Source organism: Takifugu rubripes, chromosome 1 (genome assembly GCF_901000725.2).
Source record: "Takifugu rubripes chromosome 1, fTakRub1.2, whole genome shotgun sequence".
NCBI classification, from domain to species: Eukaryota; Metazoa; Chordata; class Actinopteri; order Tetraodontiformes; family Tetraodontidae; genus Takifugu; species Takifugu rubripes.
Genome location: NC_042285.1, coordinates 19,755,080 through 19,769,357, shown reverse-complemented (window position 1 = coordinate 19,769,357; position 14,278 = coordinate 19,755,080). Strand labels below are relative to the sequence as shown.

The window sequence follows — 14,278 nt, the reverse complement described above, 5'->3', positions numbered from 1 at the left end:
AATCCCTCAGGACGTGACCTTTACCTTCACACACATGTCTTTCAGTGTCTCTGGGTTTGTATCCAGGCAGGCATGAACAAATTAAGCCTCCCTCTGTCAGATCAGTGCAGTTGTGTTCGCAGATGTTGTCACTGCATGTGTGCGTACTTCCACGGTCTAACAGGAGAAAATAAGAATCAGCTTTTTTTGTTCATTTCTTTTAACTTCTTAAGTCTTAGTTACTCACGGCATCCAAGCTCATCGGACTGGTCCCCACAATCATCATAATCATCACAGGCATACTGGTGTGGGATGCAGCGGCCATTACTGCATTTGTACTCCTCATCTGTACATGGTCCGTGTGTAGGGCTTGGGCCTGGATACAGGGAAAGGCAGGGTTAGGGTTAGGGTTAGGGTTAGGGTTAGGGTTAGGGTTAGGGTTTAGACGCTGCGGCTGTCTGTACTAACTCTTAGGTTGTTTAGTAAATGATAAAATAATAGAAAGAAACCATCGGCTACAAACTATGAAGCTCACAGTTCTCCTGTCTCTCATCAGAACCGTCTCCACAGTCATCAGCAGAGTTACACAGCTCATGGCCGTAGATGCAACGGTTGTTGTCACAGCGGAAACGGAACGGAGTCTCACACTGGATGTCCACTGTGGAGGAAAAGATAAAGGTAGGTAGGTAGGTAGGTAGGTAGGTAGGTAGGTAGGTAGATAGGTAGGTAGGTAGGTAGGTAGGGAGGGGGGGTAGGGAGGTAGGGAGGTAGGGAGGTAGGTAGGTAGGGAGGTAGGTGGGTAGGTAGGTAGGTAGGTAGGTAGGTAGGGAGGGAGGGAGGTAGGGAGGTAGGGAGGTAGGTAGGGAGGTAGGTGGGTAGGTAGGTAGGTAGGTAGGTAGGTAGGTAGGTAGGGAGGTAGGGAGGTAGGGAGGTAGGGAGGTAGGTAGGGAGGTAGGTGGGTAGGTAGGTAGGTAGGTAGGTAGGGAGGGAGGGAGGTAGGGAGGTAGGTAGGTAGGTAGGTAGGTAGGGAGGTAGGTAGGGAGGTAGGGAGGTAGGGAGGTAGGTGGGTGGGTAGGGAGGGTAGGGAGGTAGGGAGGTAGGGAGGTAGGTAGGTAGGGAGGGAGGTAGGTAGGTAGGTAGGTAGGTAGGTAGGTAGGGAGGTAGGTAGGGAGGTAGGGAGGTAGGGAGGGTAGGTGGGTGGGTAGGGAGGTAGGGAGGTAGGGAGGTAGGTAGGTAGGTAGGTAGGTAGGGAGGTAGGTAGGTAGGTAGGTAGGTAGGTAGGTAGGTAGGTAGGGAGGTAGGTAGGGGAGGTAGGGAGGTAGGGAGGTAGGTAGGGAGGTAGGGAGGGTAGGGAGGTAGGGAGGTAGGTAGGTAGGTAGGTAGGGAGGTAGGTAGGTAGGTAGGTAGGTAGGTAGGTAGGGAGGTAGGGAGGTGGGTGGTGGGTAGGTAGGTAGGTAGGTAGGTAGGTAGGTAGGTAGGTAGGTAGGTAGGTAGGTAGGTAGGTAGGGAGGTAGATATGGAGGTAGGTAGGTAGGTAGGTAGGTAGGGAGGGAGGGAGGGAGGTAGGTAGGTAGGTAGGTAGGTAGGTAGGTAGGTAGGGGTAGGTAGGTAGGTAGGTAGGTAGGTAGGTAGGTAGGTAGGTAGGGAGGTAGGGAGGTAGGTAGGTAGGTAGGTAGGTAGGTAGGTAGGTAGGGAGGTAGGTAGGTAGGGAGGTAGGTAGGTAGGGAGGGAGGGGTAGGTAGGTAGGTAGGTAGGTAGGTAGGTAGGTAGGTAGGGAGGGAGGGAGGTAGGTAGGTAGGTAGGTAGGTAGGTAGGTAGGTAGGTAGGTAGGTAGGTAGGGAGGGAGGGAGGTAGGTAGGTAGGTAGGTAGGTCGGTCGGTCGGTCGGTAGGTAGGTAGGTAGGTAGGTAGGTAGGTAGGTAGGTAGGTAGGTAGGTAGGTAGAGAGGTAGGTAGGTAGGTAGGGAGGTAGGTAGGTAGGTAGGTAGGTAGGTAGGTAGGTAGGGAGGTAGGTAGGTAGGTAGGGTAGGTAGGTAGGTAGGTAGGTAGGTAGGGAGGTAGGTAGGTAGGTAGGTAGGTAGGTAGGTAGGTAGGTAGGTAGGTAGGTAGGGAGGGAGGGAGGGAGGTAGGTAGGTAGGTAGGTAGGTAGGTAGGTAGGTAGGTAGGTAGGTAGGGAGGGAGGTAGGGAGGTAGGTAGGTAGGTAGGTAGGGAGGTAGGTAGGTAGGTAGGTAGGTAGGTAGGTAGGTAGGTAGGTAGGTAGGTAGGGGGGTGTGTGGGTAGGTAGGTAGGGAGGTAGGTAGGTAGGTAGGGAGGTAGGTAGGTAGGTAGGTAGGTAGGTAGGTAGGTAGGTAGGTAGGTAGGTAGGTAGGGAGGGAGGTAGGTAGGTAGGGAGGTAGGTAGGTAGGTAGGTAGGTAGGTAGGTAGGTAGGTAGGTAGGGGGTGTGTGGGTAGGTAGGTAGGGAGGTAGGTAGGTAGGTAGGGAGGTAGGTAGGTAGGTAGGTAGGTAGGTAGGTAGGTAGGTAGGTAGGTAGGTAGGTAGGTAGGTAGGTAGGTAGGGAGGGAGGTAGGTAGGTAGGTAGGTAGGTAGGTAGGGAGGTAGGTAGGTAGGTAGGTAGGTAGGTAGGTAGGTAGGTAGGGGGGTGTGTGGGTAGGTAGGTAGGGAGGTAGGTAGGTAGGTAGGGAGGTAGGTAGGTAGGTAGGTAGGGAGGTAGGTAGGTAGGTAGGTAGGTAGGTAGGTAGGTAGGTAGGTAGGTAGGGGGGGTAGGTAGGTAGGGAGGTAGGGAGGGAGGGAGGGTAATTCTTACAGCAGAGGTGAAGCTCCTCATCAGAATTGTCTCCACAGTCGTTGTCACCGTCACATTTCCAGTGAGGCTGAACACAGACGTGGTTGTTGCACTCAAACATGAAGGGGGGGCAGTAGGTGCCATTGGGAAAACGTGGTGCTGAAATGAAGTCGTGCTGTTAAATACGTGTCGACGCTCGAGCTGCGCACGCCTGCACAGAGCAAAGTGGTCAGAGAAGGATGCTTACGACAGAGTGTCTCATCTGTGTAGTCCAGACAGTCGGGGTTGCCGTCACATTTGAAGCGCTCAGAGATGCAGTGGCCACTGGCACACTGGAAGTAACCAGGGTGACAAGTCCGCAACTCTGCAACACCCCCCAAAAAATGATGCAATACTTAGATACCGTCCTTGGAAAAGGTGAACGTTGTCATAGTGAAGTTACTGCTTATGGCTACCAGGCCTACGCTGATGTGTTCTATAGAAAATATCTTTTAGATAGTGAATATCTGTAATATGCGATTTTAGAATGTCTGTCTGTCTGCCTGCCTGCCTGCCTGCCTGTCTGTCTGCCTGCCTGTCTGTCTGCATCTGTCTGTCTGTCTGTCTGTCTGCCTGTCTGTCTGTCTGTCTGTCTGTCTGTCTGTCTGTCTGTCTGTCTGTCTGTCTGCCTGCCTGTCTGTCTGTCTGTCTGTCTGTCTGCATCATAGTGCGAAGTGTGTTTACTTCTTTGTCACGGCAAACCAGCCAACAAAGAGCCCCTCACCACAGTCCCTTTCATCCGAGTTGTCCTCGCAGTCGTTGTCATGGTCACAGACCCAGCGGTCAGGAATGCAGCGCAGATTATCACAGCGATATTCGCTCTCAGTGCACGCGCGTGGAGCTGAGGGAAAGTGTGATAACGATGATTAAAAACATCACCTCAAGCAAATGCGGCGTTTTGTTTGCTTATTTGGCAGCTGATGATACGGAAGCCTCTGGATCGATGCATGAAGGAGAACGGTACCACGATTATTAGCACAGGCACCTTTTCTCTGTTGAGAAGCTGCATTATCACAATTAGCTGGCATGTTCTCAGACATGTTTAAAGTCTGCAGGGCAAAGGGTGACAGGCTCTTTCACTCCCTCCTTCGGACGTGCTAAGGACAGCCTGTTTCTCTAGCAGCTGATAAGACTGCCTCTCTCAGCACACCGCTGTCAGCATGAGTGCTGAAGCTTTTACAATGGACGTCTGATAAAATTATATCATCCTTAGTTTTCATCATCACATGGACACTTTGTTAAAGCTGTGTCGCTATTCCCGAACGGATCCATCGAAATGATGGCGGATTGACCCTCATCACCATAAATTTAAAATATTTTAAAGCGCTTTAACGCTCTCGTGATGCTAACAAATGTTTTAACAAAAACAGATATCGACGATGTTTCATCAGGGAACTCACTGCAGCCGCGCTCATCAGAGTTGTCCCCACAATCGTCCTCTCCATCACACCTCCATCTCAGCGGGACGCAGCGGTGGTTGCTGCAGCGGAAGTCTCCATGAGGATTACATGTCAGTTCATCTTGGAGGAGCAGACACATGAAAAATTGTTCTTAAACACGTCTATATTCCTCTTTCTACTTGCATGACTTCTATAAAACGTCTTCTAATATGAAATATATGCTGCATTAGATCCGAATGGGTTAATAAGAGTGATAGCAGAATAACACTAAAAGTAAACTCTATGTTAAAGTAATGATGATGCTCGCAGTTGGAAGTAGAAGGTATCTTGTTTATAAATTAAGCTCTAATAGTCATCAAGGGAGGAGAACAGCATGCTCAGGACAGATGGGTGACCTCCATCTATGCCAGTATGTGTCTGTAGAGGATAAGGCTGTCAGAGATGAGAAGCACAGACAGGAAAGGAGTGGAGGCGAGCTAGTCTGAGCCGTCTCTACCACACAGCGCTGGGTGTCAAAGATAGCGCAGTGTTAGCAGTCCTGCCCTCCTAGCCCTCCACCTGGCCCATCTGCTACATTCTTACAGGAAGATTAGCTCAGATCTCCAGTCCTGTGCTGGCATGGCACTAATGGAGTAAGGGCCCCTGATAAGAAATGGGAGGGCCACACCATTTGTATCACCGAAAAGTACAAAGAGACTAGTGTGAATCCAGACCCCCCAAAAAAGGAACAGCACAACAACACACACACACACACACAGATGCACACACACACAGATGCACACACACAAAGACCTATCACGCTGGACAGCTCATAAATCTAGCATGTTCTCTGGGTGAAGCAAATAGCGGGGGAGGGTAAGTGGTGAGACCCTCTCCATCAGCACCTCCCACTACCTCACTGTGTAATTTTCCACAGGAGGATGAGGTGCTGGCTAATTGCCCTTCACTCACTCCTAGAACACATGACCTTTGCTGTTTTTTGGGGATTTCTGGGTTTACATTACAGGACATAATGATTTATATTAAAGCTGCAAAAGACTTCATTAAGCAAGAAAGCATCGTGATAAAGTTGAAGCCTAGTCGTCCATGCCCTGCACGATCTCTACATCAGACTCACCACATCCCTGCTCATCGCTGTCATCTCTGCAGTCGTTGTGGCCGTTGCAGACAGACCACAGAGGCACGCAGCGATAGTTGGTCTTGCAGGAAAACTCAGAGTGGTTGTCACATCGATATGCTGGTCCCACTGCGCAAATCCCCCCAGCATCATTATTAATAAAAAAAATCCAGAGCAATTCTTCAAAAATAAATACACAAAGAACTTTAATACAACAGATGAAAGAGCAATTACTTACTGCACTCCTCTAATGGCTCATCAGAGTTGTCACCGCAGTCGTTATCTACATCACATTTCCAGCTCTGGGGAATGCAACGCCCATTACGGCACTTGAATTGTCCTGGACGGCAGGTCCGTGAGGAGCAGTGTGCTGGGTCTTCATCCGACTGATCGCCACAGTCGTTCTCACCGTCGCACTGCCATGACTCTGGAATGCAGCGCTTATTTGCACACTGCCAATGGTGGTTTTCACATTGGTGGGTAGCTTGAATTAGGACAGAACCAAGCAAAACAATAGTGAATGTTTTCCTAATGAATTAATAATGATAAAAAAGAGACATAGACCATATAAACAAACTAGAGGTGAACATCAAAGACTGCACAACAGGTAGATTAGAGGCAGATAAAAAGCATCAACTAAAAGAAAAATCTAACCACAGAGCACGAGGTCTTCATCGGAGCCATCGGGACAATCTTGGTTGCTGTTACACAGGAAGTGCGGACTGGTGCAGTTTCCATCGTTGCACTGAAACTGGCCAAGCCTGCAGTGTCGCACTGGGCAGGTGGAGGGTTCGTCTGAGCCATCTCTGCAGTCCCTCTGACCATCACATTTCCACCAAATAGGGATGCATCTGTTATAGAAAAATGAAACAGCCAAAATGTAAGGCCCAGAGCATTGCAAACAAAGGCTGCAAAAATCTATCTTTTGGGTAATTTTACACGTTTGACACATTTTTGAGAATTTTTTCCCGTCATTTAAAAAAATAAACAATTTATGACCACATTATTACATGGCTTTTAAATCCGCCTGAAAATCAAAATGATGAGTAAAATAGAACTAAGTAATTTTACGTTTAGAAAATCTGGTTCAATGTTAAATGTAAACAGCAGGGGGCACTGGTTTCCGCTAAAACACGCTTATGAATGGCTCAGATGACAAGAGTGCTTCCAAGGTTCGAACAGAACCATATTATAAACAAAAAATTATCTTCTTGATCTTTCAAAGTCATTTTACAAGATATCTAATTTAATTATCTATTTATCTATTATCTATTTATATTATATACAACATGACAGTGCTGCACATCACCCCTGATGATCATATACCACACTCAATATACAAATACAATATACAAACCGTTCATTGTTAGCGCATCTGTACTGTGTGCTGGTGCACATGGGAAGGCATCGGGTCACACCTCCTACATGGACAGTCAGGAAGTGGTCAGGGCACTCACAAGAGTGTTCCCGTCCCCCGTGACGGATCAGACAAAGATGAGAGCAGCCTCCATTGTTCACGGCACAAGGATTATTAACTGCAAAGAGAAGAGCAACAGGTCTGCCAAATATCCCAATTCACAGTCAGGAAATTCATGAGATTAACTCACCAATAGGCTGTCTGTAAGGGTGGCATACATGGATGTCGAACGGTCTGTGAGTGGTATTAACTAGGACCTGGCGGCCGGAGCCATCGTATTTGTTGCCTTTCTCCACTGTGCGGGTGTTCCAGTCCGTCCAGTACACAGTGTCCTCAAACACCGTCAGTGCAAATGGGTGAGGCAAATTTCCATCATACACTGTGTGTCTGTGCTGCCCATCCAGGTCTGAGTACCTAACAAAAAACGGGACAACATCACAAGTTTCTCTTCATTTTAAAGTATGAAAGCAGCAGCATGATCAGTTCCTGACGGTACACATACTCGATGTAACTGAGATGAGCATCAGACCAGTAGAGCTTGTCATTAGTGTAGTCAATCGTGATCCCGTTGGGCCATTCCAGCTTGGTGGTGATTATCGCTACTTTGTTTGTTCCGTCCATTCCAACACGACCTATGAAGGCTTTGTCTCCCCAGTCTGTCCAGTATACAAATCTAGCAACAATCCAAGGTAATTAAATCAAATGAAATCACATGACCTCTATATACATTAAAAAAACGGATTCATTTCTACATCATGGATGAACTATTGTAGTATGGTAAGCTACGTCAGCATCTGTCGAGTAGAACAATACCAACATAATCTACACAAAACTAAACAAAAATTGCATTCATATTACAATTACAAAATGATTTCTCACCCATATTTGGGATGGAGCACAATAGCTCTGGGGTTTTCAAAGCAGTAAGTGTTATTGGCGTCAACGCAGTGCTCAGCCAGTTTCTTCACAAATCGACCGTCCAGTTCCGATACTTTGAGGCAGTCCACAAAGCTGTCCACCCAGTACAATTTCCTGGCTATCCAGTCAACTGCAAGGCCCTCCCCATGCAGAACTCCACTGACAACCACTTCTCTGTTGCTGCCATTATAGGACATTCTCTCAATCACTCTGCGACTCACATCGATCCAATAAAGACGCTTGTCAACGCGATCAAAGTCCAAAGCCACTACACTGGTCAGCCCCTGGAGGATGAGAGAGTAGTCCGCCCCATTTGTTGACAGATTCCTCAGGTAATAACGGTTGCTGAAGATAAGGTACGGTGAGATGTTGCTGTTCTGGCGGCATCTATGGCCGTCTGGCTCTCTCAGGAACCCCGGTGCACATTTACAAACGTAGGACCCGACGGTGTTCTCGCAGATCTGGCTGCACACGCTTGGCGTCTCTCCGCACTCATTGACATCGTCACACGTTTTGCCGTCAGACATGAGGCGGTAGCCCGGGCGACAGGTGCAGATAAAGCTGGTGGGCGTGTCGGTGCAGTTGTGATCACAGTGATGGATTGATGGGTCCGTGCACTCATTCACACCTACGGTCAAACACGATATCAACATATTCACAGAAGCACAAATAATGGAATTCTATCCTGAAATTCCTACTCACCACACCCCTTCTCATCACTGTTGTCAGAACAGTCATCGTTCCTGTCACACACCCGGATCAGAGATATACAGTGTCCATTGTCGCATCTGAAGTCTCCAGGAGGGCAGGTGGGTGCTGGTGTGTGGCACGTGTGCTCCAGCTCATCAGACTCATCCCCGCAGTCGTTGTCTCCATCGCACACAAAGTCCTGGGATATGCACCGGCCATTCTGGCAGGTGAACTGGTGCTGCTGGCACGCCTGGTAGGTGCAGCCCTGCTCATCGCTGCCGTCGCCACAGTCGTTACGTCGATCGCACCTGATTTTTAGACAAGCCCCAAGAGATGACCACAGTGCACGAGGCTGATTTAACTCACTCTGTTGTATTTTAAAGCGGTAAACTGATCTAACCTATAGGAGCTGCGTATGCAGAGGCCGTTGCTACAGGTGAACTCGTTGATGCCGCAGGATCTCCGCGTGCAGTTCTGATGTTCGTCCAATGCATCCGCGCAGTCGGCATCTCCATCACACACCCAGTCACGTGGAATACATTTACGCTGGGGTGGCTGGTTATTCACACAAGTGAACTCTGCATTGGAGCACGTGCGATTAGCTGGGGGTGGAGAGAGCATATACAAGAAGTCAAATGATGACGTGATGACCCAGCGGTAACCTGCATTTTAGCAATATAAATATTCCAGACGATATTTCAAAACATGCAGTCATGGTTTTAAATTCCCTCTAATGCCATTGATCCCCACTGTTTGAAGTGAACCTCCTACAGAGGCTCCGGCAATGCTGAGTTTTTGCCTTCAGGCATCTTATTGTTGGAGTACACATTGGTGAGACTTAGGAGTCTTGATCCACCCTGAGCCAGGAAGCCAGAGAAAGGAGACATGCACAAAGTAACGAGTGAGGCAGGGGAAATCAGGAATGTCAGTTTCTTGGAATGGTCAACGTCTACAGGAGACGAGGATGCAGGGCAACAAATACCAGCCTCCCACACATGACTCCACTGACGATGTGCAGCAGCTGGAGGATGGAGACAATGTTTAAGAAGGTGAAAGACGCAAATGAAACAATTTGTACCGCAATTATGTCTCTGGTCTTCATCACTCATGTCACCACAGTCATTGTCTCCATCACAAATCCAGGATGAGGCAATGCATCTGCCATCGTCACACCGGAACTGATCCGTGTTGCAGGTTCGGACCTGTGGGGCTGCAGAGACATCATGGGATATTCGAAAGTATACAAAACAAAACACTCATCATCATCAGATCTTCCGAAATAAAACTAAACTGTATATTTAAGATAAATAACTATATTTTCTTGGATATTTCCAGGTTCAAGACACATACCCTGGTATTCCACAAGCTAAAAAGGAGGCGATGAAACTTTCAAAATAGTGAGGGACGCTTCTGTCCATGTAGCTACTTAAACAAAAGCCAATGTGAGGCGCTGTAACCCTGATGGACAAAAGGAGGGGGGAGGTGCTGCTTGTCAGAACATACTGTGGGGTGTCACCACCAAGGAATGCAGCATACAATAGGAGGCCTGACTGACCACAGCTCCAACACAGAGACATAAACCACGGACTCACACTCTCTGCCATAACACTCACATCACCTGCTCACACTAACACACAGATGCAGCTGGGCCAGACACAGAATGGCAGCTAATAATGGGCCTGGCTGACACACAAAGCCCACAGGCCCATTTTAGACGGATGAGAGGGATAGCCGGCACTCACTGCAAGAGAGGGGTTCGTCAGAGCTGTCGGAGCAATCGGCTCCTCCATCACAGTACCAGTGAGCAGGGATGCAGCGGCCGCTGGAGCAGCGAAACTCGCTCGGGGAGCACGTGGACGCAGCTGCACACAAGATGAGGAAGAGCATGAGACTGCAGTGGGTGAGTGTGTTGTAACATGCTGACACGGTGGTGGGATAAAGAGATAAAGAGATAAAGATTTCTTCCTCTTTCTCATAGCATTATTTTCTATGGATGAGATCAACTTAAATTTCATTGTAATCGACTACATTGGTAAAATAAATACATGGAATCATTGTTGCAACAGCAGCTGAACTAACCACAGTGTGTTAGGCTCTCGTCGCTCATGTCCCCACAGTCGTTGTCTCCATCACACAGGTATGAGCGCGGGATACAGATGTTGGTAGTCTGACATTTAGTCTGTTCCGGTTGGCAAGTTCTCTCCGCTGCAGTAATCGTCACCATTATATGTAACAGGCTCTTTGATGACCAGTGGTTGCTTTAAGATTTCTGAATATACTCACGGCAGTTTTGTTCATCCGTGGTGCCGTTGTCATAGCAGTTGTTGATGCCGTTGCAAACGTAGTCTTTCGCAATACAACGGCCATTGTTACAGGTGAACTCTGTATTGGGGTCGCACGGCCTGAACAGACATCCCAGCTCATCACTGTTGTCTCCACAGTCGTCATAATGGTCACAGCGGTAGTGATAGGGCACACAACGGCCATTGCCACAAGTGAAGACTGTAGGCTCGCAAGTGTGGAAGGCTGGAAATTACACAGTCATAATTTGGAACACATCAGGGACGCAGAATATGATACAGAGGCGGCAGAGGTCTGACATACAGTCACAATCTTTTTACCTGACAATTCAATAAAGGATGACAGCAACTGTGGGACTGCATGCAAATCACACAAGCACAAGCACATTGATTTTCATTATTAATGTAGACTTGTTTAAATGGTGTTAATGAATCAAGAAGTGCAAGCATACACACCAACAATGCTGAACTTTTGCTTATGGCCTATGAAAGGAAATAGCATAGAACGATGTAGTGTGTGTTAGTGTTAACGATGATTAGGAGAAAGGGGGAAAATTGAAATTCCGAAGAACAAATCCAAACAGCACTGTACCACAGACTCGTTCCAGCTCATCGCTGCCATCTCCACAGTCGTTGTCATTGTCACATTTCCACTGGGCACGAATACAGCGGCCATTCATACAGGTAAACTGGCCTGGCTGGCATCTGGTTCCATTATCTGGGATACAGTGTTTATTCTCAGCAAGATACCAGCGTCCCTCTGATGGACAATGACACTCAGCTCCACTGGGTCCTAATAAGACAGCATTTTAGTTTAGAAAGTGAGTTGATGATTTCATAAAAAATCTGCCCGCTCCTGCTTGTACCTGGGGTACAGATATGGCTGCAGCCTCCATTAAACTGCTGGCAGGGACTATCACACTGCTGTTGCTTCATGCTGGCCAGAACGTGAATGTCCATTGGCCGAGACGGAAGATTCTGAATCATGACCGTTTGACCTGAACCATCGTGCTTGTTGGCTCGATAGATGCTCCGAGTGTTCCAGTCGGTCCAATAAATAAATTGGTCGAACATGGTCATGGCAAAGGGATAAATGGCCGTGCTTACGATGACTTCTCGATTGGACCCCGTAAGATGAGATCGCTCGATCTTCTGTCTAATGGTAGAACAAAAAGTACTTTACCAGTGTGTATATATATATATATTGAATAATTGACATTATTTTATAAGTGTATATATATATATATATCTTACAAGCTGGCATCTGCCCAGTAAATTCTTTCATCTACATAGTCCAAGGTCAGTCCATTGGGCCACACAAGACTACTGTTCACGATCTCCATTCTGAAGTTTCCACCCAAAGTAGCACGCTCAATCTTTGCATGAGTACCCCAGTCGGTCCAGTACATGTATCTATGGATTAAGGAAGGATTCATCATTATATTGCAGCTAAATCCAACACAATGAAAAAGCACGTGTGTTGTGTTAGTCTTACCCTCTGCAGGGATCTAACATGATGGCCCTCGGCCTGGACACATGGGCAACTACAGTCCTTTGGGAGCCGTCCACAGACATGGAGCTGATGCTCTGGTTGACAAAGTCACTGTAATAGATTCTTCTGTTTATCCAGTCAAAAGCGATGCCGTCAGGAGCCCCCAAATCTATCCAAGATAATAACAGTAGTGTTCAAAAAGTTGTGACATTCAATAAAATGACATGTGGTACAACTAAAGTGTATGAGATAGTGGAGGTGTAGAACCTACCAAAAGCCACTACTACAGGGGAGGAGGTGGGAGCCGAGAGACTGACGTAGCTGATTTTACTTGCTCCTGCCCCTGAACTCTGAGTGTAATAGATCCTCCTGTCAGTCAGGTCAAAATCCAGTGCTACAGATGTACGAGGAACATTGACCACAGGAAAAGGCAATGCATGGTCATCAGAGTCAAGGCGTAAACTGCGCACGGTGCTCTCAGTTGTGTAAATGAGGTAATCATCTCTTGACACCACACAGCCTTTATTATCAGCTCCAAGATCCCCAAATGCACAGCTACATATTTTGTTCTGCCCACCAGTGCCAGACCCTGGGAGGGCAAAACAGAAGTGGGCACAGCCTCCATTTTCTTCTATGCAGGGGTTGAAGTTCAGCTCCTGGGCAGTGGATGGCTGAGTGTGTTGATCAAAGATGATGACATCTCTCAGCATATTTATATTGTCTCGAATCACAGCAGGCTGCTCTGTGCTACCAGGCTCTTTGCTGGCCTGGAACACTTTCTTGAGGTTCCTATCCACCCAAATGATGCTATTCTCAAACACCGTGATTCCATACGGAGTTGGATAGCGACTGCCGTACCTGACTATCTCAGCTTCTCCACCTTGAGGGCTGACCCGTGCAATCATATCCAAGGAGTCATCCACCCAGTAAACATAGCCGGTTTGCCAATCAAGAGCAAGACCGCGGGGAGTAATAATCCCAGATGACACCAAGATGGTGCGGTTTGTTCCATCCAATAATGCTCGTTCGATTTTGGGATTTTGGCCATAATCTGCCCAGAACAAGTATCTGCGTCTTGGGTCGACCACAATGTGGCGTGGCATGTCTACTTGAGTCTTCAGCAGCACCCTGCGGAAAGTTGTGTTCAGACGGAGGACCTCCACATACGTCTCAGTGAGGAAGGCATTGGTGAAATACAGGTTGCCTGAGGAATGAATCCAGTCAGTTAATCTGGTATAAATAGATCCACGCTATGTTATTTCATAGTTTATCCTAAATTATTTCATATTTTATAGCATAAAAAGAAAACAAAAATTATTTCACATCACTAATATACTGTACAGATTATTACAAATCAATGACAATTGGATCAGAAAATACTGTGTAAAACTATTTAATTTGAGAATTTATTAAACTATGCATATGATCAGTATATAAGATATTGGTAAGGATTAGTGAGGATCCCTCCTCTCAGTTATCTAGTCCCTCAATTGAAATCCTATTATAGAAAAGGCACAATATTTGCACTGCTAACTGCAAAAGTACTTTGAAGAAATTACTGGAAAGGGATATGAGCGTACCTGCTGCCCAGTCCACAGCAATGCCTCTTATGCCATTTCGTCCTATTCCAGATGTGACTATATTACGTAATCCAGAGCCATCTGGCTTGATCCGTCTGACCCCATTTTGAGCTGCCACTGTGCTGCTGAAGTCACACCAGTAGATATAGCCAGAGGCCATATGAACATCGATGTGTAAGGCATTACGGCCTGCAGGAGATCATCAGGTGTTATTATGACGTCAACCACAACACACCCCTAATGCTGTGCATCACACAACATCATTTCTTTAGCATTACTGACCTCTCCCAGCTATAGGCACCATGGCTTCAGAGTGATCTTCTCCTTCGAGACTGAAGCCTTTGATAGCAGACAGGGTCGAAATGACAGCATAGGACTGGTAGGGGGCACAGGTCCTATTGTCGCTATTCAGTTTAAAGCCCGTGGCACATGCACAGGTAAACAAACCCTGTGGGCGAGGGAGGCAGATCTGCTCACATGCTCCCATGTTGTTGGTGCAACCATTGGAGGTACCTGCAGAGGCTGGATAATTCAGATAAAACAGTGTGACAAACACAAACCAAA

At 47.3% G+C, this 14,278-nt stretch overlaps 1 protein-coding gene across 1 annotated transcript in view; it reads right to left on the bottom strand.

Annotated features, from left to right (window-relative positions):
- The window catches only part of lrp2a (low density lipoprotein receptor-related protein 2a), a 38,360-nt gene that overhangs the window by 4,566 nt on the left and 19,516 nt on the right, over positions 1-14,278 (bottom strand). The window contains 27 exon segments of the mRNA XM_029836392.1: positions 25-156; positions 227-355; positions 515-637; positions 2,783-2,920; positions 3,009-3,125; positions 3,525-3,641; positions 4,201-4,320; positions 5,318-5,446; positions 5,556-5,801; positions 5,972-6,168; positions 6,675-6,852; positions 6,925-7,148; positions 7,237-7,407; positions 7,614-8,280; positions 8,355-8,650; positions 8,743-8,944; positions 9,421-9,552; positions 10,085-10,204; positions 10,422-10,547; positions 10,626-10,868; positions 11,235-11,435; positions 11,509-11,798; positions 11,897-12,055; positions 12,138-12,303; positions 12,406-13,338; positions 13,715-13,903; positions 13,997-14,236. Of these exon segments, the coding sequence (XP_029692252.1) occupies positions 25-156; positions 227-355; positions 515-637; positions 2,783-2,920; positions 3,009-3,125; positions 3,525-3,641; positions 4,201-4,320; positions 5,318-5,446; positions 5,556-5,801; positions 5,972-6,168; positions 6,675-6,852; positions 6,925-7,148; positions 7,237-7,407; positions 7,614-8,280; positions 8,355-8,650; positions 8,743-8,944; positions 9,421-9,552; positions 10,085-10,204; positions 10,422-10,547; positions 10,626-10,868; positions 11,235-11,435; positions 11,509-11,798; positions 11,897-12,055; positions 12,138-12,303; positions 12,406-13,338; positions 13,715-13,903; positions 13,997-14,236 (5,985 nt within the window).